The sequence below is a fragment of the Coturnix japonica genome, chromosome 2 (genome assembly GCF_054131305.1).
Source record: "Coturnix japonica strain WE chromosome 2, WE-NBRP24, whole genome shotgun sequence".
Taxonomy (NCBI): domain Eukaryota; kingdom Metazoa; phylum Chordata; class Aves; order Galliformes; family Phasianidae; genus Coturnix; species Coturnix japonica.
In genome coordinates, this window is record NC_140664.1 from 10,386,956 (window position 1) to 10,414,788 (window position 27,833).

At 42.6% G+C, this 27,833-nt stretch overlaps 1 protein-coding gene across 3 annotated transcripts; it reads left to right on the forward strand.

The window, feature by feature from the left end:
* The first annotated feature begins 80 nt into the window (after positions 1–80).
* On the forward strand, positions 81–27,763 carry TMEM65 (transmembrane protein 65). 3 transcript variants are annotated; one of them, XM_015856277.3, is made up of 8 exons: positions 81–657; positions 3,127–3,366; positions 17,731–17,775; positions 19,230–19,297; positions 20,948–21,002; positions 22,172–22,214; positions 23,175–23,280; positions 24,518–27,763. In XM_015856277.3, the coding sequence occupies exons 1-8, from the start codon at positions 324–326 to the stop codon at positions 24,611–24,613; spliced, it is 987 nt and encodes a 328-aa protein (XP_015711763.1). In that variant the 5' UTR covers positions 81–323; the 3' UTR covers positions 24,614–27,763. The 3 variants fall into 3 exon arrangements, with proteins under 3 accessions (XP_015711763.1, XP_015711764.1, XP_015711765.1); XM_015856278.3 differs by lacking the exon at positions 3,127–3,366 and adding an exon at positions 6,776–6,856 and having other exon boundaries at positions 85–657; XM_015856279.3 differs by lacking the exon at positions 3,127–3,366 and having other exon boundaries at positions 85–657.
* The last annotated feature ends 70 nt before the right edge of the window (positions 27,764–27,833 follow it).

The following is a 27,833-nucleotide window of genomic DNA, read 5'->3' on the forward strand; positions in this document are numbered from 1 at the left end:
GCCGAGCTCCCGCCGGCCCTCAGGGGGCGACGGAGGCCGCTCCGCTGCCCGGCCCTGCCCTGCGCGTGCGCGGTGCCGCCCCGCGGGTGCCGCCCCCTGAGCCGCGCTCCAGCGGCCGCCGCGGGCTGACGGGCGGCCGAGGCGTCTCGTAGCGCTGGGCGGGGTGAGGCGGGGCGGGGAGCGGCGCCGCCGCCGCTGGCGGGAGCGGCCGCGGGGCGGTGACTGGGGCGCTTCCCCGGCCCCGAGCGGCGCGTCCGTCCCGCAGCCCCTGAGTCCGCGGCGGCCGTTCGTGGCGGCCCGAGCGCCGCGCCTTCCCCTGCCCCATGTCGGCGTGGCTCGGCCGGGCGGCGCTGCTGCTGGGGCGGCCGGGGGGCCCCGCCGCGTCCTCCTCCGCCTCCCGCCTGGGCTCGCTGCGGGGCCCGCCGCGCTGCTGCTGCCGCCGCCGCCTGGGCTCGCTGCGGGGCGGCGCCGACGGGCTGCTGCCGGCTCGGGGAGCGCAGCCCGGGCGGGCGCTGGGGACGCACCCCAAGAAGGAGCCGATGGAGGCGCTGAACACGGCGCAGGGGGCCCGAGACTTCATCTACAGCCTGCACTCCACCGAGCGGAGCTGCCTGCTGCGGGAGCTGCACCGCTTCGAGTCCATCGCCATCGCACAAGGTGAGCGGAGCCCGGCTCAAAGCGGGGCCGGGCCCTGCGCGCCTGCTGACCCCGGGGACGCGCTGGGAGCGGGCGGGGAGCAGCCTCGCCCCGGCGGGTGGGAGGACAGGGCCGGGCCGGGCTGCGGGCACCGCTGTGTGCACAACTTCATCCCCAAGTGCTCGGCTGCTCACAGTGAGTTTCCAAAAGCTGTGGGTGGCCATTTTTCAGACCGGGAGAAGGAACGTGCGGCTGCTCTGAAATCCTCCCGCTGCTCGTGCAGCGCTGAGCTGGTTTCAGAGCGCTGAGGGTGAGCTGTGCTGCTGCTCCTGAAGCTCATTCATGAATGGCGCTGCCCTGCCTGGGAGCGGGTCCTTCTTACACAGCTGTGTGTGCTGGGGGAGCTCTTTGAGTGCAGTGCTGTACAACGCCAATTCTGTAATTCACACCGATGTATTATTATCATTATTATTTGATCCCAACCCTTCTTTCCAGCTTTGTGCTTTCCCTTCAACGAATCAAAACCCTGACCAAGCCAAATCACATTAATTACAGCCTCAGGACTTCTGGATTGTGTGCCTTATAGTTGAGGTGACAGTGGGCACCCCAGAGCCCTGTGCTCTGATCTAGGCCTCCTTGTGACTTTGGACATAGAGTGCCCTTGGAAAGGGCATTTCTGTGGCTCCTCGCTGCTCTTTGCCTTAAGGAAACCTCACAGTGGGCAGAAATCAGCTCAGGGGTCAATTATAGAGTGCTGCCTTCGTGAAGAAGCAGTACATTTCAGCTCTGCTTGCTTTACACTTGCATGTAAACAGAGGAGCAAGCGCAGGTCACCAAATCAGTTCCTTTTAGGAGTGTAAATTGGCTCTGTTTGTTTTCCAGCCTAGTTAGGAAGAGTGCTTTAAGCTGTATGTTGTCCCTAACTTCCAAATACTAACAACTAACACTCTTTCTAAAGGTCCTTTATAGCATTTATTAGGGTTTTTGTGCTGGTTTCTCTCTTGGCACTTAGGGCTCAGGTGAAAGCGGGCTGCTTGCTGTGCTTCTGGATCTGGAGGATCGCACTGTGGTTATTGCATGTGTTTCAGTGTGGTGTCTCAAGGTCTATACAGAGGTAATTCAGCACATGCCCCTATTAAGTACCGTGTTGCTTGATTGCTGCTACCCGCAGTGTGAAAATCCATTTCTGTGCAATACTGTGGTTTGTCTGATCACTTCAGATTTGGAAAACTGTTTCAGAAGCGTTTGTTTAAAGACACAACTAAGTACAACCTTATTAGTAAACTGCAGATTTGTTTCGTAGTGAGAACTGCAGTTAGTGCCAGAAGCGGTGACATTTATCTCACTACAGAGAGTTATTCAGCAGAAGCTCAGTTCAGTGCTTTGTGGTCCCGCAGGTTGCTCCAGGTGTAGTAATGCCATCGGACCGCGGTCCGCACAGTCAGGTTATTTGACCTGCCCGGCTGGGAACTTGATTTGTTTGAAAATAACTTTTTCCTTTATTCAGCTCTTTCATTATTTATTCCTTTGTTATTTCTAGAAAGTCTTTTGAATAAAAATAAGGGGAAGAGAAGTCTCAAAGCCATAATGTGCATCTCCTGTATGTTCCTTCATGTTCTAGAGAACTGAAACTGCGTTAAAGGGAGAGGAGGGGAAACAGCGCAGGAATCATTGAGTGCAGGTAAAATAGGAGCTCTGCGTTCTTTAGAGGTACAGACAGAGCACGGAGTTGAAGTGCATGTATTGGAGCTGTGCTAGGCTAAGGAGGGAAGGGAGCTAATGTCAGAGGGTTGGCATTGAATTCAGACATGATGTGAAGAAGGGCAGCAGTTCACCAGCTATTAGATGTGCATCGTTGCTGACTGCACCAGGCAGTGACAGAAGCAGACAGAACGAATAGAAGGGCTGCACTGGGAAGAAAACAATATGATTCTTGGGCTGGATGATGATGATCTGTACTTCACATAATTATGATGACACTTTGAATGCTTGCTGTTGCTTGATGTTAGTATGGGGGGGGGGGGGGATTATGTCCCACTTTGCAAATACTTCCATCATCTCCAATCAACTGTAATCACTTTTGATTTTTACAATCAACCAGTTGAATGTAGATAAGGTGATTTGGTCGATCTGTTTCTGCTCAGTCTTTTCATCCCTTTGCAGCATGCAGGAGATTGAAGCAGTGGATGCTTTAGATCAGCTTGTTAGTTTTCTGTTGATTTTCAATGAGGTGTGATCCAAATTCAGCCTTCTCATTTACCTCCCTATCTAAGGAAGTTCCTCTGTCCTGTGTCAGTCGGAAAATCAGTCTTTCCTCAGTCATGAAATGCACATGCAGTTTTGTTGCTCTGTGCACTTGAGCTTGTTATGTGCCTGTGATCTTTTTGTACTTATAGAAAGCGAGGTAGTAGTCCATACCCTTCTTAATGTGGTTCTTATTGGGTTACGTTTTGACTTTCTACCTTCACCACCTCTTCTGTGCCCTAACAGACCCCATAACAGCTCGGGCAAGCTGTCAGCAATATGGGGAGACCTGGGCACGTCAAGAACCCAGTGGGGCCTGTTCCTCAGCCCATTCGCAGGCCTGCCACCAGAAGGAAGCAGTTCCATCAGCTAATTGCCCTAGCACGAAATATGACAGGACACACTACCTGTGGCCTCCGCTAATGGCAGAGGCTGCGGGGAAACCCGGCTGCTGCCCTCGCTGCTGCACTGAAGGATGGTCCTCAGGTAGGTGAGCTGTAGGCGTTAAGTTAGCTGGGTCCCCAATGCTTTGATACTTAATGCCTTTGTTTGCCCTGTAGTCACATAACTGTAGGTAGGGAGAGGTTTGTGGCGTAGAAGGGTTCCTGCCATCACACCGTCCCCATCTTACAGGACACTTCCATCTGGATTCTCATTGCTTCCAGGTGCTGAGCAAGGGCAGTGGGTTTAAAATGTAGCTGGCAAAGAGCAGCTGCAGGGTGTTGTTATTAACAAGAGCTGGAGTGGTTCTGTTTGCTGTAGTGCTTTGGTCAGAGGACCACATTGATCTGTGAGCTTGCAGTGAAGGGTGGCTGTGGAGCTGTGCTCACTTGGAAACCCTAGTTAAAATAACAGGAGGCTTTTGCATAGGAGTAGCTGGGGGAAGGATATGAAACTGAATGTCAAGAGTGGTTTAATGCTTCTGACCTTCTGTATCAGTATTCTGTTATAAATGGAGGGGGGTTAGAAAGAAGGAATAGGGTTTATGCTCAGGTTTTCTGCCTTTGGTGTTGATCATATATTAGAAAACGATTCATCAAAGTGCTTTAGAAGCAGCACAGCAAACCTGGTAACCAGGAGGAAGGAGGTTTTGGTAGCTTGGGTAAGAAAGAACCATACGGCAGATGTGCTGAGTGTGCTGTTCTCATCTGTGCTGGCTTCAAACCTTATCAGTCCAGAATGTAACACTTTTCCATTAATAATACTAACACAGTGGCTATGTAGGGACTCTCAGAAATCTCCCATTGTGATCATGAATGTGTTATTTCTTCATCCTTGCTGCAGAGATGGAAAACATCCTGTTAGAACTACGTGCAGTTCTTTCAGAGCACCGAGTTACCTTTCATTATGTGAAATGTTAACTTAATAAATTCCTTAGTAAATGTAATAACTTGGGTTTTTTTTTTTTGCTTGCTAATGCTGTATTAATTGGAAAACATGCCAAAACTTGATGGTGGTGTATGTGTGCTTGTCAGCTGGATTTTGCTGGCTTTGGGAATTGCAGTGTCTGTGTAGATTCTGTATGAAGGCACTGGCATGTGGTGCCGTATGCTGTTTAGCAAACAATCTGGCCAGACTGGTACATCTGATTGAAAAAAAGTTCCTAATTCCAAGTTAGTGTGTCATGGCTTTGTGAAAATGTAGCGCTGTGAGTGAAGGGCAGCGCTCTGTCTGCGCAATTGATCTGACTGCTGAGGTGAGATCGTTATGAGGGTAGTGCGAACTTACAGTTAGTGCTGGGCACAATCTCACTTCGGTATCAGAAGCATCATCTCTGCTTTATAATCTATAGTTGGAGCTCAGGTGCCTCTACTACAACAACTCATGTGGGGAAGTGAATTTGGAAGACTGCAAATATCATCAGAGACAAATATTTAACCAAAGTTCCTTAGACACATCAAACATGATATATTATGAAAACAATTCCCCTTTTTTTGTGTGTGAGTCAGACACACCGTGCTATTAAAAATAAACCAGTTATCTGCCTGGGAACCACCCGGATCTTAGTGCCTCATTTTGGTACAGCTTAACCTATGTTAACACAACAAAGCATCGTTTGAGGTCTGATGGATCTGTGGGGGGAAACCAGCCTTGCACACTGATTGACAGGCACAGTGGCATTCAAGGGGGGTGGTTCTCTCCTTTACAGCCCAGTGGATGTGGGTGAGCTGAGCTGCTTATGAAGACAGATATCTACCTGCAGTGACCTAGGTCAAGAAGTGGGTTTTTAGCTTTGGTGTCTGTGATTCTAGGAGAAGGTCTTCTGTCAGAGCTGCTGGTAAGCGTGCAGTTTGAAGTGCTCTTGTAGCTGATCAAATGAGCAACTCCTACAGCTGCACGCCATCCCTTTATGCTGGTAGTCCGTCACAGCTACAGCATGGCCATAGCTGGGCTCACTGCTGAGTCTAAAATACCCCGTGATGAAAGAAATAACATGGTTCGAGTGGAAACAGATATTACTTTTCTTCTTGGCTTCCGAAATTCTATTTTTTTCTTTTTTCCCCCCTCCCAAACCATTTGGTGAAGGCAGAGTACAGGAGGAGGAGCGCTGAACCAACTGCTTCTTGTTTATTATTGCTTATTCTTTAATGCCTGCAGATGGAATCGTTCTGTTTGCATACATCGGTCATCTGTGTAATGCGAAACATTTTGTTACCTGCCACAAACTAGTAACAAAAAACTCATCATCCCAGATGTCAATTACTGCTAATATTAAATCTGTTTGCTTGAAACTGATGCCGTTTTGCTTGCAGATAGAGAGCAGCGAGGCAGTTCTGAGTTGGATCGTTTCTCTAGTTGCTCTGACACTATTTTTCTTCAGACTCGCTGAGGAGAAGAGAGAAATAACAAGCTGCAGTCAGCCCCTTCGCTGTCATGTGCTGCTGTATCTACAGTGTTCAGCGTCTAAATCCATGGTGGATTTCCCAGCCTGAGTGTGGAAGGGCAGAGCTCTGCGAGCTGGGATGGAGCTGAGCCCCAGGGAGCTGTGCCAGGCTCTGTGGGGAGCTCAGTGGGCACGTGCCTGACTGGGGAAGAGAACCTGCAGCTGCTGCTGAGGAAATGAGAGGCAGTTCCAGTTCCTTTTATCCCCAGATTGAGTTCTCACTTATGAAATGTAGCTAATTTTTCTTCAGATTCTTATGTCCTCTCTCAAGAATATGATTGCCCAGTACCAGAAAAGGCAAAGTGCTTGTGAAGATACGTGCTGCACAGGTTACCTCAGCTGAGGGATTTCATCCAGCTGAAATCCAATGAGAAGCTGTGCTGTGTTTCCCAAGAAACTTTTCAAGGGTGAAATTGCATTTATCAAAACAAACCAGCTCAAACACACCCCCAAAGTGCAAAACAGCAAACACATGAATGAAACCTCACCTCTAAGATGTACTCTGGGCCATTAGGAGATTTATTACTTCTATTCTTCATTCTAGCACTATCGTGTGGCATTTGTCAATCTGACATTTCCGGAAGCTTTATTCCATTTAATGCTTATGATTTATTGGACTTCCTTTTTTTTCCTAGTAGCAGAAGAACTGTGAACTCAAGTAGCTGAGGACAGTTTGCATTTTTCATTACGTTGTCATCTCAGTCACCATGTAGTATGTTATGGAACTTGTCAGCTGTGTAGCAAATGTTTCATGAAACTTTAACTTAGAATGAATTTAACGATTCTCTTCTCCTATATTAAAGCTCTGTGTTTAAGTGCAGAAACACAGCCACGTGTTTTTGCAGAGCAAAGCCAGCGAGTGTTCAAGATCAAGCCGCAATGTGTGTAAGACCTAGAGAAACTCGCTCTCCTGGTTTACGCAGGTTCCCTCCTTGCTGGCAGACGCTCCGGGATTGACGGGAAGGTTTTCCAGCAGTGACTTACTGCCATCTTGCTTTTGCAAACTTTTAGCATCCAGATACCCCAAACCACTGGTACCACTTGAGAAGCGAGCAAACGAAGTAGTGTCACCAGAGCCGAGCAGTACTGATGGTACAGTAAAAAGCTAAAAACTACAAGTGTGTTACTAAGATGTGGCATTGCATACAGCCAGCAGGCTGCTTGTGTGAAAGACGTTGTGCTTGCTTGTTTTGATGCAGTTGGCATGTATTGCTACAACAACTAAGTGCTCAGGTTTGGCTTATTTATATTAATATAAATTTTGGACTTCAGTATGTTTAATATGATTACAGTGACTCCGGTCTCAGAATTATGTGGTTCCCATAGTTCTTTTCCATTTGCTGTAATTAATGCTCTAGGAAGGTGAAATTTGAGAAGATTGTCCAAAGGAAAACTTAGCTTTCTTTCAGAAAAATCACTTAAAATGCAACTTTTACTTGCTAAACAGCTCAAACCCTTTGGTGATGAGTTATCTTTCCAGGTGTATCCTGTGAACACAGGAACTGATTTGGTGTATAGCCCATATTAGAAGAACATGACATCCATTCTGAAAGAATTTGCTTAAAGCTTAGCCACGCAACTAAAAGCTCTTGTATTATAAAAAGATAAAGTAAATGGAAAAGCTGAGATAAGTGGATCATGCAAACAGTAATTAAGGAAGCCGTTGTGGATTTCCTTAATGCGGTTTAATTTTTGCTGATAAAGAAATGGTTCAGACTGGAAGAAGCTGAATGTGTGTGTGAGTTGTTTTGTGCCACCACCTGCTCCTTTCCTTCCTCCCTCCTTAAATTGCCCTGGCACTGTTTCAGAAACTGGAAAGTAAATGTTCTTATTGTTGTTGGTTGTTGGTTTTTTATTTGGTCATTACAAATGACTGTGCCTTAGCTTTTGGCAGATCCAGCGTGTCACTATTTCAACCTTCAGGTTTATCTCTAAAAATGGGCGAGTAGAAGCTTGGGAAGAGCAGTGTTACCTATTTGAAGATGGGGCACTTGGTGGCAGCTCACCTTCCACCTTAAAACAGTCATTAGGAGCAAGTGGCTTGTTTTCTCTCTTGCTGCTTTTACCCAGCGACAAAAGCTTTGTTCAACCTCCTTTCTAAATACTTGGTAGCTCTTAAGGGTGTTGTTGCGTGTACTTGAATTTGCAGAGCAGTTGCTTTGGAAAGGACTTTCCTGTGTCCGTGCCAGGTATGAGGCATTTCCAGAGTCAAGTCCTGCCTCTCCATGTGGCTGCAGTCACAGTTGAAGGCTCCTGCTTGACCTGGGGGAAGGACACAGTCTTAGAAAAACCTTTTCATTTCTAAACCATAAAAAAAAAAAAGAAATTGAGAGGCTTCTACATGGAGAGCAGCTGAGGGGAAGCAGTGCTGTGGGTGTCAGCAGGGGCCCAGATTTTGGTCCCTGGACTCACTTCTCACATAGTCCAGAACCTGGCAGCTGGGCACTAGTGAGTCTTCCCAGACCTTCTGAGGGGCCTCGGGGCTTGATTGGGAGGGGATGCAAGAAATGGTGAGTGATTCTCATTTGTGTCACAGAAATCTTCCTGCTTCTTGGTGTATGCGAAGTTCTGTTGCTGTACAGCTCTATATTTTCTTCACATCCAAGATACTTAACTGGGAACAGATAATGTTCCATTTCACCCTGCTGTGGTTTTACTTGGAAATAGCATTGATTTCAAGTTACTTTTACTGTGAAAATAACTTCGAATCATTTGCTCTCTGTAGCTTTTGGCTGTATGCAGTGATCCATCCCTTCTTTAATGCTGGCCAGTATAACATTATGTTCAGAGTGCAAGTCATTGGTCTCCATTAGTATATTATGCCATTTTTCATGGCAAACAGAGTAAGTAGAAATTGTTCTACTGCCTTAGTTGAATTTCATGGAAGATTGGAGAGAATGGAACTAACTGATGGCTTTACCAGCTGCTCCTTTACGTACAATTAACTTCAAAATTCACATTGCAAATAATTATTTCATTAAATCCCAACACTGGGCTGACTTTTGTTTTTTAACAGAGCTCAAGTAGAGATACGGTGTCCCAAATGTGAACAAACCTCAGTTCAAGAATAAGAGACTAAACTCAATATCTTGTGTTTTTTTTACCAGTGGCTGCATTGTCTAAATGTCTAAATTGGCTAAATTCCATGCTGGCTACAGTCATTTTCTCTAGGTCTGGCTGTGTTGGTGGCTGAGGACAAGTACTAAGCAAAGGGCAAGTCCTCTGATCAAGAAGGAATTTAGGAACATAAGGGGAAAAATAACCAAATCACTCCTTGCAGCAGCAATGTGAATGGACCTCAGCATCCATCTTATTTTCTCCTGGGAAGTGCCAGTGAGGACTTCCTGCCTCAAGCTGGAGTAACTCTCATCCTTCCAGCAGCTCTGTGTCCCTGGCAGCACATTAAGGAGACTTGTACTAGTGAGAAAACGGTTGGTTTTTAGTCTTCTTGAGTACTTGTAACGACATTGGAGAGCACTATTGTCTTCATATTCCCCTGACCTCTTGTATATAGGTAGGTAGCAGTCTCTCTTCCCCTTCCTCTGCTGTCTCTTCAGGGTTGCTCCTCCCAGGATTGCTGGCTGCTGAAGCCCTTCCCCATCCTCCCTGCAGGAGGAGAGGCTACATAACACTGCTGAATTTGGAGCAGCACATGGGAACAAGGAGAGGGAATGATGCCAGAGGCCTCATCATATAGCATGAAACAGATAGGAGGAGCATAAATGTGATCCAGCTCTCTAGCAAGCCTTGGCATTACTGATATGTCAATGATAGCAATTCATAGTAGAGGCTGCTTTCCTCTGCCAGGAGGAAGACTGTGAAACTGATGGCTTATTTCCTTGCATGTGGAAAATGGGCTTGTTCTGTGTGCAGAATTCCTTAAGGATTCGGCTGTGGTCTTATGTTCATAATTAATAATTATCAAGCAGATTAGCAGGTGGAAGATGCAACTTCAGCACTTACAGGAGTTTGCTGTTTTATTACAGTTGAAATTGTTAAAAGAAAACGTTAGAAAAAGTGGGCAAAGTTGAAATATATAGTAAAATCAGGTTGCCATTAGCTAGTTTCAAGGGAAAGCTGAACAGCTTTGGGAATAGACAGATGGATCTGATTGGTGGTACTTCATGAAGCGCGAATCCCAGCACAGCTTTAGAGGGGGATTGTGTGCACAGCTCTGCCTCGTAGTGGTGTCACTTGGGCTGAGTTAGCTCTGCTGCTGGGAGCTGCATATGTGCACTTGGAACGGGGCTGGTTTAATCCTCCGGGGCAAAGGCTGATGGTGATTGAAGTCTGCAGAAACACTACCCGGGAGAAAAAATCCCTCTTATTTTTTCTTAAATATTTCAAGCAATTGCCTTTAAGTCAGCGAGTGCTGTTCTTATAGGCTACTGAGCTTTACTCCTCCTTCGTTGTCGTTTCCTTACTTATGACTTCCTTTACGTAACCAACAATCTTAGTCATGTCGGATCACTCTCATGAATATAGTAAATAAAATTTTCGTTAGGACTTAGAAATCATGTGCAGAAGAAATAACAGAATCGGGGCTGTGCAGCAACCCAGCAGATACTCTGTACTCTTATCCTATAAAAGCCAATATAAAGTGTTTTGGGATTCTCTGTAAACTGTATTTTGTCTGTTTTCACACTGTGCAGCACTCAGTGCTGCAGCTGTTTGCCAAAGAGCTGATGCTGCAGCTTGGTTTTTGCCCATGTACAGTCAGGTACACAGGAAGGAGGCACCCAGGTGCTGAATGCACAGGGCTGCCTTCAGCAGTAGGTTAAGAATAGGTTAATTGCTACCGTGTTTCATATTTATTGAACACTTAATATACAGAGGTAGCTGTTACCCGGGAGTAATTTATGGCTGGAATTGATGTTGTCAGCAGTTTCTTTCAGTGCTTTTTTTCTTTTTGCTGATAGGTATCAGAGGTTTCTGATAGCTATCAAAGGTTTCTTAAGGACTTCTGAGGAGCTCGTAGTTTTTTTTCTACTGCCACAACACAGTGAAAAGTCATTGGCAGCGTGTTTATTTGTTGTGAGTCTGTAACTGAGTGAATGCTGGTCTGTTTTTCTGTCTGCTCTCCCTCTCTTGTTCTGGGTAGCTGCTTTAATTCTGAGATAGATGAAAAGCAAGAAACTCTGCGCTGCAGGCTGTCCTCTGGCAAAGAATGAGGTTCACCAACAGACTGATGCATGGTGATATGTGATAATAGCGGTTTCTTCCATCTTCTGTAAATATGATTATCTGAAAAGAGGGAAAAATCATCCCACCAAGCCCACCAGACTAACAGCTTGTATCCTGCCCTGCTGTAACTGCCTGTGTATGGTGGGGGCTGTTGCTTGGATGCTGCTGTCTATAGGACCTCGGGTGCTGATGCTGTGGGTACCAGGTGCTGTGGAAGTGCTGCTGTTGCCAGCCTTGGATTTGTTCCAATGGTGAGCATTGCTCTGCATCTGTCCGAGTACCAACCAAGGAGATTTGTCTGTTTTCAAGACCCCTGCGTACTGCAAAAGGCAAAAGCCAGCACTCCTTGCCTGAGAATAACGGTAACAACAGTGGATACCTTGGAAAAATAAGTATGTGATAACATGGACATGGAGCTGATCTGCTGCTGCTGCTTGTATGGGGCAGAGGCCCCCGTCACTGGGATGCTGTGGTGGTGCTGGGGCAGAGGAGAGCTGCCCTGGTCCCCTGGTGCACTATGGCTGCCGGCAATCACTTGCCTACCTGGGAGGGGTAGGATGGAATAAACTCATCTCTCAACTCCTCAGATCTTGTTTCAAGCCCAGGAACTGGGGAAGCATCATTAAATAAAGGATCTCATAGTTATGCCTGTATCTCTGTGGGCATTTCATGAGCACACAGGGCTTGGGAGACACAACAGTGATGCCTCACGCTCTTTTTTTACAAGGTGACAAAAGCCCTGCACTAGATTGAATCTTTTTGGCTGCGCTTAGGGCTGCGATAACTGCTGTTAACAAATCTTTTGTGGTATCCCACAGAACAGTTCTGCTTATCCTCTGAAGTGAAACTGCTACGAAGGGTGTCTTAAAACTGATAACGCTTAGATGCTCTGATCTTTTTGCTGGTTCTGTGCTGTTATTGAGCTGCTTCTCTGCTCAGCTGAAAACCGGTGAAGTAATGGATGGATGCTTTACCTGAAACCGGAGAGGCACAAGAATAAAACAAAGCTGGCGGAGAAGCCGGAACATCACCTCACAGTTAGGGGGGGATATTTGGGTTAGTTTAATTCCACTCTAATGTTGAAGTATTTATCCAGTCTTTTTCTGCTGTTGCTGGTGGAAGTGTTAATAATGCCAGGGGAAGAATTTGCTGTGCAACTGAGAGCTGTCCCTCCATTAGCCCCATTGAAGTCCCTGAGTTTTGACACGGGGTGGGGAGAGAAAAACCCAACCTCCATTTGGAATGATGCGTGTTATGTTTCTGCAAATGAATTTGCCTTTCTGTGGCAAAGAATTGGGACTCTGTGGATGGCTCGCTGCAGTTGGGATTTGCTACAAAAGCTTGTTTGTTGGTAGCATTCTTGTCCCTCCTTATGTTTTTATATTCTTTGTTAAATAATATCTAATGTAATTCTGTTGTGCACAGATCAGTATACCATGTTATTGTTCCTATCGACTCTCCAGCAGTGATACATCCCACGTTTCTGGTACTTCTGTACAAACACTTGAGCTGCTTTTCTTTCCCACTTCTCTCCAAAATGTTCATCCTTATCCTGCATCTCTGTTACAAACTGGAAGCCCTTTCTACCTAGTCATCATTTTAGCTGGTTTTCCTCCTTGAATCTTGATGCAGGCATCTTATTTCACATATTTTGCAGCTGTGGTTTGAGAAATTATAAAGCAAAGAGTATTTTGTTATGAACCTACTGGAGTGGAAATGAAAGACTGAACTGGAATTGATAAGAGCTGATAGTTAAGGGCAGGAATAAATGTCTCAGTGATGAAGGTGGTGTTGGGTTTCTGGCTATCTGTTGCCATTTTATGCTCCCCTTTAGCTGTAGCGACAGGATTTCCACCTTATATCTGTGCTTTGTTAAACATCTTTAGAATGGTAAGGTGTTTGGGAAGGCTAAAGGGATGAATGAATTGCATTCTCCCACTGTTTGGTGATGAATATCCTGCAAGCACTGGAGTTCAAGCTGAAACAAAGTTTTGTGGTACTTAAACCTGTACTGTCCAGTATTTGATGGGCAGTAATGTACATTTCTGTTGCTAAATGTGTCAGTTGTGCTGATGGCAGCACTCTGCAGGCTCCGTTCAGCACACACTCTGCTGGATAGAGCAGTGGTTTCAAATAAATGTCATCATCTCTTCTCCTTCCAGGTATTCGGGGGGAGATGAAACGTGATTCCTGTGTGATTTTCTGCAGCGTTAGGGGGATGTAGATTGGCCTTTAATGCCCGTGGTGCCATATGTGCATGCTTGTTTGGACACGGTTATCTTCTTGCAGGTAGTAGAGGAAAATAGTTCATGTCCTCTGTTATCTCTTAGTGCTTTGCTCAACTTTTGTAGTGTGCATGTGACTGAGCTGGCTAACAGCAGAATGTATATTTAGCACTGCACGAGTCAGCATCCTTTCATGCCTTAATTGCTGTAGTAACAGGAAACCATTTGTGAGTTACAACAAATGATGGAGATTCTTTTTCTCCCTCTGGTGTCAACTTTTGGATTGTTGTTTCTTATTGGAGTATTATGAGCATCCAATTGAGAATCCCTACTTTCAGTAGAGGAATGCCTTGTGGTGAGACTGTTAGAGCTCTCAATGATTAATATTTTTTGCATTCCTCCCTCGTACCACCTTCATTCATCTTAAAAAGCAGGTCACAGTGTGAACTATAAAGCGCTTCATAGATTTGTCTTAGATTTAATGGTGCCCAGCTGTAGCACATTCCTTCATAGAGCAGCCCAGGCCACGGTGCCTGCTGTGTCCTGCCCGTAGGTGGCTGACAGATTGTGCTGTAAGACTTTATTGCAGCTCTAGCTGTGGTTTCAATGTTATGTTAATGCTACGCGCCTTTAGGCCTGCAGGTTGCCTTGTATTCCACATCTTAAAAGATAGGTAACTCATAAACCTATGCTGACGCTTTTAACGGACTGAAAAAATAATCCCCCTGTAATGAGATTGAGGCTTTTGTCAGTGGAGAATAATAATAATTGTACAACTAAATTGTAGGTACTGTCTTGGTTTAAATTGGCTACAATTGATAGAGTTGATTTAAGCTGTTGGATTTGGGCCGTGTTGTGGGTAAGTGATATTACTTATGTCGTCAGATTTATATTCCCCCTCTGGTTCTGTTTAAAAATAAAGTATTTATTTAGCAAAAAGGTGATACTGTAAAAATGAAAAAGGATTTAGTACACATTTAAAGTGTTTTAATTCCATTTCTTACTCAGCAGGCTTGCTAATTCAGGACTTGTGACCTGCATGGCGCTTGACCCTTGGTTTATAACTTAATTTAGGGTAATGAATGTCAATTTGAAAAAGCAGCGTTACTTATTCAGCCGTTTCATTTTATTCCTTCTGTGCTGCCGTGAATTCTGATGGCTGTTTCACTGAGCGATACAGAACGAACTGCCCAATGGCTGCCCTGAATTTCAGGACTGGATGCTTCTGTGCTTTGGGTTTGGGCTTTTTCTCTCCCCAGCCGTGTACATTCCGCGCTGTTGAATTCTGCCTAAATTCAGTTGTTGAAAATGGGCTTTGTGCTTGCAGTGTTTTTTCCCTGATGTACAACAGCTGAAGGGCATATTTCCTCAGCTGAGCTCTCCAAAGACTTTTTTCCTCTTTTTGCCCAGCCTTGAAAGCAGCTCTCAATAAATGCATTGTGAAATGCTTTCCGGAATAGGGTTTGCTAGAATTGCTTTTTCTTATTTTTTGTATTGCTTGAAAACATTTTATTAGTTCTTTATGAGACACGTTCAGCTGGTGCCTTCACATTGTGCAGAGTTTGAAAGTATGTTGCTCTTTAAAGAGGCAGTATTGGAAATGATACTGGCTTTGATGCCAACAAACATTTATTTTCGTGTACTTTATTTCTTAGTAAAAACAAGTTCTTAAGGTCACAGCAGGAAGATGTTACCTATGCAAGAGCTCCCGAGGTGCCTCCCTCCTCAAAATGGGTATTTAGCAGGAATCCTATGGAAACAGATTATGCTGATGAAGAGATTTTTCACCCTGCTTCCCTTCAGCCTGCGCTGGCTCAGCTCTGCTCCTTCCCTAAGTATTGTCACCCAGCTTCCCTCCTGCTCAGAGCATCCCCAGACAGTCCCTGTTTGTGTTCTGAGGGAGGAGACTTGTGTCATTTGTAGTTAATGTGAGTGTTAAATTTCCATTATTCATGGATTTACGGATTGATTTACTTCTTTCTCTCCCCAAACAATTGTCCTCAGCTCCTCCTTCTGGTAATAAGATTCTGAAATAAATTATGCGCTGTATTTTGGCTGTTTAATAGCTTTCCGACTACACCAGAGAATGTAATTATGTAGACTGCCATGTGATATCAAGCTCAGATGAGATCAATGGTAGTTAAGTCCACAAGCCTGATGTTCAAGAGCTCTGTACAACTTGATAAACCAAATAATTTTTCATCTTCTGTATCAGTACCCCAAATCGATAGAGTGATTTGTGACAATAGAGATGGTGAAGGATCTAGAGGAGTCGAGCGGGGGGGAAGTGTGAGGAGCAGCTGAGGGCCCTGTGTGTGCTCAGCCTGGAGCAGAGGAGCTGATGGAGGCCTGATGGTGGCTGCAGCTCCTCAGAGAGAGCGGAGGGGCAGCGCTGAGCTCTGCTCTGTGTGACAGTGACAGGGCCCGAGGGAACGGCATGGAGCTGTGCCACGGGAGGGAGGGTGGGGGTCAGGGACAGGGGCTGCACCAGAGGGTGGTGGGGTGGGCATGGAATGGGCTGCACAGGGCAGTGGGCACAGCCTTTGTGCCGTTGCCTGTGTCTGGAGGGCAGCCTCAGGACAGGAAGCACACTGGTCATCGTAATGGCTTCCCATGGGAGCAGAAAGGGAAGCAGCCTGTGAACTCCTGTGCTGGAATTCTGCACTTAGGGATTTTGTCCTTACCCAGCATCCAGAAGGATGAAAAGAGAGGACACGAGGGAAGCTTTAACAGAAATGAGGACCATGGCTTTGCTTTCCTGGCCACCCTTGAAGGTTCAGGAGCTCTGGGGAGCAGTGACCTTCAGTAAACCTCTTGTTTTCAGTGCCTCTGACTTTAGCAGACGTCTGTTCTCTGAAAAAAGCTTCTGAAATGGCAGCAGTGATTTCTACAGAACCTGCTCATTCCATGCTCCTGTAGATGCTTGTGTACCCTGTATGGATGGCGTGAGGCCAGTTCTAGCAAGATGCAGAAGTTTGTGTTGGAAAAATGGGTCCCATCCTTCCTGACCAACAGCTGAGATTTGTAGCATGGCTTTTTCTGACCGTGGAACATCAAGCGTTGCATGTAGCATGTACATGTTCTTTCAGGGCTCCCTGCTGGTACCCACAAGCTGCTCCTTGGGCCTGTCTCCACCCTGAGCTTCCCATGGTGTTTTCTGCAGGGGAAGGAAACTTCTATGAGTTTCCCTAGTCTACAGGTTTGCTTTTCTCCCTTGTCTGTTAGATCCAAGTGGCTGTGAGGCTTGGATAGTTTGCAGCTTATGCAGATGGAAGTAGCTCTTCAGCAGCTTGTTTGGAGTTCAAGAAAGGCAGGTCCTTCTGGACCAGTCTAATCTCCTTCTATCTTCAGGTGACTTGCTTGGTGGATGAAGGAAAGGCTGTTGATGTAGTCTACCTTCAGCAAAGCTTTTGACACTGTGTTTCTTCCTGGAATATTCCTGGAAATATTTTCCTGGAATATTCCTGGAAGTATTTTCCTGGAATAGCTTGCTGCCCATGTGGACTGATACAGTCTTTGCTGGGTATAGAACTGGCTGGAGGCCCAGGGAGTGGAGGTGAGTAGAGTTAAATCCAGCTGGTGGCTGGTCATGGGTGGTGTTCCACAGGAGTCCATGCTGAGGCCTGTCCTGTTTAAAATCTTTGTCAATGATTTGGATGAGGGAATCAAGTGCACTCGATTGCAGATGACACCAGGATGGCAGGAAATTTTTAACCTTTTCTGAAGAAGTTACTAATCAAAGGTAACTTGTCAGAAGCTCAGGGTCCATTATGCTGGAAGCTGTTGAAGCATTACAACTTAGAAGAGGAGGCATATACTTAAAATCTACACGTGGGGTAGGGGCGAGCTGGAAGGTTGCTTGTTTTCTCTCCCTTGTCCCCAGATGTGTGCAGTGAAGCAGAGCTGTGGGTGCCGCATTCTGTGCACCACTTCAGCTGCACAGCGTTAGCTTCCTTCGGGCAGCTTCAGGAATTATGTTCTTCTAAGCTCTGTGGTTTAAGTCCACAATACCTCAAACATTCATAGCACGAGTGACCAAAGTGGATTTGTTATTGCCAAAATCAGTGCTCTCAAATGCTGTAGTGTTTTTTTGTTTTCTCATACTAGCTGTGAAATGCCGCCTGCTCTCAGAACAGAGACGGTAACGTTTTCTTTTTTCAGATGGGAGGAACTAAGCTTTTCTGCTGCATGTTTGGAGTACCCTTGAAAACCAATACTAAAATAGAGTTCCTTTTAGATTATTATTATTTTTAACTAACTTCAGTGTTTGTTTTTTTTCTAATTTATTTGTTTAATCCTGCGATAGAGATGCCTTCTCATAGTGGGCTGTTCTGATGTGTGTTGCTACTTGGCGTAGTCAGTTACAAATGCTAGTTTAATCTTGTAATGTCAGTTGAGAAGATTTTTTGGCTTATATCATAGTACCTATTATAAAAATAACAAAAATGTAACAGAGCTACTTTTTGTCTGCTACTAAATTGGTGAATGCTTTATAATATATTAAACTGAGTATGTGATGAACTAGCTAACTTTTTCATTTCCTTTTGACTCCTCTAGAGAAGTTGGAGGTTGCACCACCATCTCCAGGACAACTGAGACATGGTAAAACAAGAGTATTTGCTGGGTGTGGTTCAATGCTGTGCAGTCTTTGTGTTTGAGTTGCTTTGTCTTTTTCCTACAAGCCATTGGTCTGTCCTCATCCCTGTACTACTGCAGGGTAGAAGAAAACCAAAGCAAGCACCTACAGCGCTTTATTTCATAACACCTCATCTGGTGAGAGAATTCTGTGCCATTTAATGAAAGTAGGACAGAAAGCCCAAACAAAAGAGCACTGTTCAAAGCCAGCAGCAAATGCTGTTAGTGTAAGCCAGGCTGCATTGCTGCTGTAAAACCTTGATGATTTTTGTTTTCTTTTTAAGCTTAAAACTACCCACTTGCTTTGAGCTGCATAGGTGTTAAATAAACTGATGCTGGGGCAAAATTATACAGAAATTGGAATTAGATTTGGTCTTCTTTATAAAATCATGTGTTTTTTTCAAATTCTGATTTCTCTTCCAAGTCATTTTATTTTTATGACTTCAAACTCTGTCAGAGAGCAAATGCATTTAGTCAGATATTTTCTACTTGGAGGTATTTACACACATACATATATGCGTATATACATACATATCATATATATATATATATATATATATATATATATATATAATACATATATATCATACATACATATATATATATATAGGGTGTGTGTGTATATATATATATATATATGTGTGTGTGTATTTCCCCTTTATATACTCCACTGATTCTAAAATTCTGTCAACTTCACTGCAAATGTGATCCATGTTCTTGGAATCATATCTGAGCACCACATCCGGAGATGTTACAGCCAGGTACACACATCTTGAAAGCCTTTGCCATCTATTTGTGTGCTTTCTTTGCTGGTAGCTTTTTGGAGCTTTTTGTCCTGCTGTTTAAAAAAAAGGAATAGTTCATACATTCCATGCTTTAGCCTGTGTACATTTAAGAAGGTATATATGTTATTAAAGGGTTGTTAATGAAGACCATATGTGTTCAAATACCTGAGCATGAAATGTTTTGTGAGACATCAGTTTTTGTGGTAATGGATTCATGATATTTTTGAGAAGTAAACCCAGAGGAGAGCCCAGCTGGTTTCTTTTCACTTGCTTGTGAAGTTCATGCCCTCTTCATCCTTCCCTCATGTTTGCATCTCTGAAAGTTTATAAAATGTGATTATTGATCCTATCTGAAATGGGGGAAAAACTAAATAGCTGCATTTTTAATTTAAAAAAAAAAAAAGTGAAAATAACTGATTTTTCTAAGCTGTCTAGTCAAGTTGTTTGTCCTCGGTGCTGTATTTAGTATGCCAGCAGCTGGAGACAGTGCTGTGCAAATACATGCCCATCTTCATAGAGGGATTTCCAGTGTGTTGCCTTTGTTTCTCTTAAAGGTGGTATTAAACTCACATTTCAGTTGTTTGTGTGTACTGGTGCATCTTTATAAATATGATCTCTTTGTTACTTATTTTTTAGTGTTCGTCCACAATGCATTACCTTTTGTAGGGTTTGGATTTTTGGATAATGCAATTATGATTGCTGCGGTAAGTTCATTCTTTAATTCCCTAATCAAGCCAATATTATTTATATTGTACTATTGTACTAAATGAGAGTTTTGGGAAGACTCCTTTCCCTCTGTACCAACTCAACTAGTTTCTGCTCTTAATTTTTCCATTAAAATTTCTGTGCTCTTTTTTGACTTTGCAGAATACATTGTTAGTGTTGATGCTCATTTGTACTGATGTAGCATGGTGTTGCTGAGTAATGAATGCTCTTTAAATATTTTCATTTATTTGGAAAATGAAGTGGGCTGGTGAAACAGGAAGATAATTCAAGACCAAAGATGCTGTTCCTTGGGTGGAATTATAATTGACAGTGTAATATTAATCAGGAGATGATTCAGGCAGGATGGGACCTCAGGAGTCAGTAGGTCTCTAGTGTTGCTCTTGCTTTGGACCCTTTTGGAGTCTTGATTCTAAAGTTGTGCTCAAAGTGGGATCGGCTGAAAGGTCAGACCAAGATGTTCATAGTTTTATTAGGTGGAGTCTTGAAAAACTCTTAAGGGCAGAGACTGCAACCATCTGGCTGCCTCTTCCAATCCCTGACTATATTTATTGTGAAGAACAATTTCATATCCTGCACAACATCCCTGACTTTAAATTGGAGAGACATAAGTGTGACAGATGGGCCACTTGGTGGGTAAGGAATTGATTGGATAATTGCACTCAGAGTTGTGGTCAGTGGTGCAGTTGATGTTCTGGAATGAAGAGATGCCATCCAGAAGGGACCCTGACAAGTTAGAGAAGTGGACCTGTGTGAGCAACATGAAGTTCAACAACGCCAGGAGCATGATCCTGCATCTGGATTAGTGCAGTCTCAAGCACAGAGAGCAGACCTGATGAGGAAGATTCAGAAGGTGTTGGTGGATAAAAACTCAGTGTGAGCTGGCAGACCTAAAAGAATATCAGGAAGTGTAGTGATAAAACAAAAGTTTTGAACTGGAGGAAGGTAGTTTTAGATTATACATAAGGAAGTTAATTCTTTACTTAGAAATGGTAATGCACCAGAACAGATTGCCAAGGGAAACTGTGGGTGCCCCATCCTGGGATGTAGGTGCTCTAGGCCAGGTTAAATGGGACTGTGAGGATACCTTACCTGTGGCAGGGGATTTGGAACTAGATGGTGTTTAAGGTCCATTGCAACCAATACAATTCTGTCATTCTGTTTCCATATGGAACAGCTCTTGTTTTGAAGTAGACCCCTTGTCTCTTATCCTCCTGCCACACGTTGCTGTTTCATCCTACAGCTCCATGTGATTTTGCATTTCCTTATCTGAAAACAAAGGAGATATGACACTACATTTTATCTGCTTGCTCAGTATTACTGGAAGTTTGCTTTCAGAGTTATGTTAAGGATTAGAGCGGAGGAAATGGTGTGCAGAAATGGAGATTACTGTTTTAGCCATTAGGTTGCCATTATGAGGTAATGTAAAATATTAAAAGTAGCTGAAGAAGCTTCTTGTTGTAGGGGATGATGCGTATGCTGGGAGTATAAGAGTAATGCAGATCTTATAGAAGTAATGTCCATTTGTCCTTTCAGTTTTAACATAAGCAGTAAGTGATACTTTACCAATCAAATTAGTATCATCTCTTTTAAATCCATTCTATCAAATAATGAGAACTCTTATTTTTCAGGGAACCCAAATAGAGTTGTCAATTGGAGTTGTCCTAGGAATCTCAACCATGGCAGGCAAGTAATAAAAATGGAGTATGCGTAGACTGATATGACACATCCTTGTATTTTGGACTAAAAGTAGGCCACGGGGCTTGAAATGGCTCCTCTTTCGTCTTGAAGCAGCAGTCTTTCATTATAAATAAGAGTGTGTTCTATTTGCAGAAATAAGATTTCAGTTCAAATACATCCTGAAATTCTTGGACTTTGTTTGTTTTAATCTAAAAGTCCAAATCCTGGGTCAATTAGGAAAGGATGGGAAAATATGTTTGAATTTCTGTAATGGAACTGCTTTAAAATTCTCCAAGATCTAATATTAATGTACCTATTTGCAAGCGGCTGTTTGCTTGCAGTGCTAAGTGGAGATCGATGTTTGATGTCCCTCTGCTGTGTTGTCCACTATTCTCAGTGATTTTCCTGCCTCTACGTAAGGCGCAGAAGCAGCTTTAGTCTGCAGTGCTTTGCTGGAACTAATGAGCTCTGCTTCACTGCTTCTGTGCCTCGGCAGTGTAGGAGAAAAAACTGCTCATGATCACACCAGCTGCAGGTGCAGCATTGCTTGAAAGCACACAGATAGCTTGGATGGAAGTTTTACACCAGAACTAGTTAATCTTCTGGAAATCTGCAGTACTCCATTGCAATGAAATACAGTCACAAGCAAATGTATATTAATGAGACCTGCTGTGAAACCATGTATTTTAAACATGTAACTTTAAAGTGTTGCATATTCAATTGCATATAATATTTATTCCTAAACTGCCACAGTGTGTGGAAATGATCCCTGCTTGCTGAACAGAGCTGTATATGCTCTATTTCCAGTGCTTCTGTGCCTCTTGAGGCACTGCAGGGCTTTCTTGGTGTCCAGTGTTAGCTGGGTGAAACTCAGCTGTATGTGGCTGTTGTTGACTCTGATCTTAAAAGTTTTTATGCCAATTTCCGGTCATCTTTTTGTGAAGTCTTCATGTAAGCTGAGGAAAAATGTCACTATTCTGCTGCTGTTAGTCCTGCTGCTGTTAGTTCAAGTTGTAATGAAGTCGGAAGATAAGCTCAAACATAAAATTACTTGTAGTTTTCTCTGTGGCATGGACTGATAAGAGCTGGGGCCGTAGCAGTGGGTGTGGGAGGATGTTGGTTGTTTTTATTCGGTGTTAATATTTTGGCTTCTTCTTCCCTGTCATCATCACCAGCTGCTGCTTTGGGAAACCTCGTTTCAGATTTAGCTGGACTGGGGTAGGTCTGAATTTAAGAATGTTTTCTACTCCTTTGTAACCAGTGTTGGTGCTGCTCAACTAAAACATGCAAACTGTTGAAATTTTTTTGGGTTTTTTTTGTTTTTATTGGTGTGGGTGTTTCCTTGTTTGTTTTTTGTTTTCCTTTCCTAGCTTGAGAGTTGTCCTTCAGTAAACCACATGACATTTGATTATATTATTGAGGCCAAAACTGCAGTGCTGTGGTTTTGAAACAGAGGTTTGAAACAAATAACTTCCTATTGCGTACTGTATATTCAAGTGATAACACTGGGGTTTGGAATTGGTGTTATAGCATGATTGAGTGCTGCTATGACAGAATATTTCCTCCTCAGGTTTTCAGATCTGTGAATATAACAAAACGTGTCCTTCTGAGCTACAGCAAGAACTGCAAATATAGGTGTTACATCTGAGAATAAGGGAATAGCTTCAGATCTTGGTGTTCCTATTTGCTGCCAGTAACTCAGTATTTTATTCTGTTGGATATAAGCAGATGCATTTCACTTTTTAAAAGGAAATTTCTGAGTAGATGCTAAAAGCAAAGCTATTTTTTTTCATTTTCCCTCTAATTTTTCCTTCTGCAAATAAAACAGCTTATTACAGAAAAGGGTGAATGGTGTGCAACAGGTTTCTTGCAAAGGTTACTTGCAAGCTGTTGTAATGTACAGTAACATTAAAGCCAGTCTTGTCTTACTGCTTAAAGAACTTCTGGAAATACTGCATAAGAAAATTAATAGATTTACATTGATTGCATTGATTAATTGATTTACATTGATTACATTGAAGTGTTAGAAATTTGAATACTTTCCTGTATTTACCTCACCAAGGCTTTATCAGTGTGCTGAAGGAAAAGCTATTTTCAGTGCTTCAGGTAGTTCAAAATCCTCTCCAAAAGACACTTCTATATCCCTAATAATTTGTTCATGGTTTCTAATTTTTCCAGTCTTGCAGGTTATGTAGAAGCTTTGGCTTCACGGCTGGGTCTCTCAATCCCTGATCTGACGCCTAAACAAGCTGACATGTGGCAAACACGTCTTAGTGCACACTTGGTAAGTAACCTCTAAGTGGCCTTTGTGGGGATCCTTTTTGTTTAAACTAATACATGATAGTTCCTTTTGTCACCTTTGCCATCAAGTATTTTGTAGCTACCAACACTGCGAACATTTCCTGGAAGGTTTGGTTTGAGTTTGTATCAGCATCAGCAGAGTAGATTGTTTGGGGCTTGGGCATTTTTTGTACACAACAAGCCACAGGTGGCTGGTAGTATGGATGATCATCTGAGTAAACCTTAGCATTTAACAGTATTCACTGCTTGGGTTTACCATAACTTCTACAATTCTAGGGCGCTCACTTTTTCAGATGAATTTTCAGGACGATAACTTCATGAACATTGAAACATTTGAGGCAGTCCCACTTCACCAGTGACAGAGTTAGTTTATTTTGATTAAAGAAATGAATTATTAGAAACATAGGAAGGAAGGAAGGAATTCTTTCACTTTGCCAGAACAAAAGTTCATGTGGGGAAAATCACTAAGCAGATTTGAGGGAATAGAGATAACGCTTTCTCAATAAAAGTTAGGAAAAAGTCTCCTTCTAAAAGGCATTGAGCAGGGAAGAAGTGGTGTATTGTCAGTGGGCTGCCTTCTAGCCTGTCCAGCATACAAGCTTTTTTACTGGAAGCTGTGTCTGTGGCATGAGTGACATTCTATGACAGTTTGTTCACAGCACTTTTCTGTGTGAAGAGTTCTAAATATCTTAGTCTCTATGTTAGCACTTCTTTCCTGTCTTTTTATTACTTATTGCTGTATGAAGTTTCTCAACGCTATTCATTTGCTGCTGGTGACGTGTCTTCAGATACTGTTTTTAATTTCTTTCCTCCTCTTTTGACTTTATGTAGGTAAATTGTGAAACCTTTTCCAGTTATTTATTTTTTGTCTTCAACTTTTGCCTTTACAAACTGTGACGTTGCTCACTTCTGACCTTGATGATAATTTGTATTACTGTATCTCAGCAAATTCTTGCAGTTGCGCCTTAATTTTGTTTAGCCTTCCCCATCTTCCTGGCCATCATGCTAACCCTTTGAATCTTGAGCTCCTCGCTTATTTGTCATGTGTGCATCTCTTCATAGGTCATTCCTTTTCTCTATATTTAGAATTGTCTTTTATCACATAGGATTATTTTTTAGCACATTTTTAGAACAAAATGTCCACTTTCTTGATTTTGTTGGTACTACACACAAGTAATAACTGATCAATGAGAAACTTATTTTTTTCCCTCTTTCTCTAGGGTAAAGCTATTGGAGTGACCATTGGCTGCATTTTAGGAATGTTTCCTTTGTTGTTCTTTGGCGATGAGGAAGAAAAACTGGAAGAAAAAAATTAAAAGTTTTTACAAGACGTATACAGATGTAAACTAATGTACCTCAATTACTCAATTATGCTGTCAATATTTAGGAATTAACAGACAGTAAAAATGCATAGACTTGGGAACAAAACCTTCCGCATGTCATTTTATGGAAACACTAATTTATTGTGGCTTTGTTGTGTTCAGTACTTCTTTTTATAAGATACCATTTAGCTTTCTATTTAATGTACATTTTTGAAGTGTTTTCACTTATGGCAAATGATGTTTACCACTTCCCCTTTTGACATTATTATTTAACAGATTACTTTAATAGTCCACCCTGGGTGACAGTAACACTTTTGAGTTGCGTATTGGTTGCTTAACAGATGTAATTGCATGACAAAAAATTGACAGCTGTTCATCAGGTCCTTCAATGCAGATTATTAAGGAGGTCAGTTACGAGTGATTTAAAGCCCCTCACTTCACAAGAAGGCTGAGTGCCTCTCACCGACTCTTATTTTGTGCTGCCTTTATATCAGATATTGCAGTGATCAGCAGCAATATAGTTTGCACTCTTTAAAATTCTGTATCTCTGAATTGTCACCTGAGGTGATCATTTCAATGCCCTGACAAGGTAAGTGGTTGCAGTATAATATCCTTTCCAAGTTCATCTCTAGTGGTGTCTTAACACAGCCTTCTGTATTTTCATATTAATGTCTGCTTTTCCTTTTTTCTTCCTTGTAAACAATAATATGAGAATTCAGTTGAGAGCTCCTTAAGCTTATCTTCCTGAGCTTTTCATGTATTGTCAAAGAATTCAGATTTCCTAATTCAAAAACTCATTTTCTTTCTTGAAAAAAGTTCTCTTCAGAATAAAGTGTGAATGGCTAATGGGGGCTGACAAGGCTGGGGAGCCTTTCAAGATATGAATGAGCATTGGCACCGCAAGTTTGTGATGGGAGGCTCAAAGGAAGCAATAAGATATGAATATGCTGTCAGTCTGGATTAGAGGACCTGGTTTGCAGATTATAACGTCGTATTTATGGTTAAACTTTTTTTTTGCTGTGAGACTTCTGGGAAAAAAAAAGACAAAAAAAAAAGACTTGAGGCCTTCTTCCTGTTCCTGCCTTTTATTTTTGCAGTCTTATTTGATGTATTATAGATCTGACAGTGCAGTCACATGTAACTGTGCTTTTTTTATATGTTCATAAATTATAATTACACTTATCAAGAGAATTTCAGGATCCGACTTGCCAAATAACAATGCTAAACTGATAACTATTTGTTAAAGAGGGGCTTTCTTACCTCTTCCAGTACCATTTGGAAACGACATTAAAAAGAGGCACAGCCAAGGCACTTTGAAAGTTCTGTCACTGGAATTGTTAGCACTTCGGAAACCAAGAAATAAATGGTTTAAAAGAAAATTCCATCCCATGATTTTTATTTGCTACACAAAGTCTTACTGTAACATGTGTATGTTTTACAGAGCTCACTGCTTATCTCTTGGCCATCAATCTGTCTTCTCTGTTCCAATTTCTAGAAGCCCCTTAAACAGCAGTACTGAAACTCTGACACCAACCTTTAATGAAGGTCACAGTGATATATCTCTGTGTGAGAAGCAGGCTCTGAAAACTCCAAGTGAGTAGGCCTAGTGGCATACACTGTCTTTTGTGTGTTAAATTAATCCTGACCAAGCTGTCAAACTGATAGACATCTCAGCTAGGCAAGGGTAACACTAAATCATTAAATGCAGAGGTGTTCTGGCTTTGCGTTTTCAAAATGGGAGGCTTTTCCTTAAAACAAAAGGAAAACAAAGATGGTCCTGTTAGAAAATAATGCACTTCCCAATAGTGGGTTTATGGTATGTCAGTAATAAGGTTTTTTTGCTTGTATTTTTTTATTTCATTTAATTTTACTCTTTTAGATGTTCTCACGTTTGCCTTGCCTTAAGCTCTGACTTTTCTCCCTCCGTACTTCTGTTTCTGGTGTGTTTCTAGAAAAACTGTATGTATTTCCTATTTTATTTTTTATTTTTAATTGAAATACACATTAAAGCAATTTTGTGTAACTTTTTTGTATTTTTTTTTTTATTTTTAAATGAGAATTCCAATGGTGTTTCCCATTGCAATACTGGCATCTTCATTGGAATCTTTCAGGGGTGACCAAACCTCTTTCTTTGCTGTCATTCTAACTGGAACAGTAATTTCATCACTCTTTCTCAAAGGTCTTAAGAATAATCAGAAGGCTGTCAGCTCTTGTGGTAGCATTCTTTTCATAATGACAGCAGGGAAGTTCGCATACTATTGTTTAATGGTTTGTGCTTGTAAATTGATGACATTCTATTTCTGTATGTCAAACTACTGTACTTCAACCAATGCCTTTAAGGAGAGTTGATGAATTAAGATGCCGTCAATGGAATCAGTTGCGTGTAATCTTGGTATCTATTCAGCTGACCACACAAATGTGGGGGGTGACTCATGATAAGAAACCTTAGAAGAGCGTTTCAGGTGGTTGTATGTTATAATCAAGGTGGTTTTTTGGGTTTCATTATTTGATATAAATGAAAACTCATGATTTGAGAAACAATGGCTCAGAAGGTTGAGAGAAGGTGCTTGTTGGGGCCAAGGTGCAACCCTGAATACAGTAGAGGTGGTTTTGCTTTGCCTGCGGGATCCACTTTTTTTGGTGGATGTGTAATTGTTTCATGTTAGGTAGAAGGTTTGTGCCTGATCCTAAGATGTTTCCTGATAATGACAGATTTTTTTGTTTCCCAGTGTTTTTAGTTGACAGTAATCCCCATTGCTCTGATCGCTGTCTTAAAGATATGTAACTGAAAAAACAGAGCAATAACAAAAGTCTCCTCTTTCTTTCCTGTTGTTTTCTCCTTCCTTAATGAAAGGAAATCACTCAGAGTTACTGAGCAGCTTTAGTATTACTCTGTTTTTACTCTGTTGAGCTTGTCCTGAGTTAACAGGAGTTTTTCTTGTTAAAGGGCTGGTTGACATGAAATTGTGTTTATTTTAAAATACTGTATTTTATTGTAACTTAAAATGTAAGTGTATTTTCATTTTTACTGTATGTTATCCCTAGGGAGAAAAGAACGTGCATCTGGTAATGTGGTTACCTGGTTCGACTTGCTGATATTTTCTCATTCATGTACTTTTACATAAATTATTTGAATTCAGAAAACGTGTTTTGTATTCTCTTTAATTAAATTGCCAAACTTTCTGTAAACGTTTGTATTACAGCAGATCTGTTC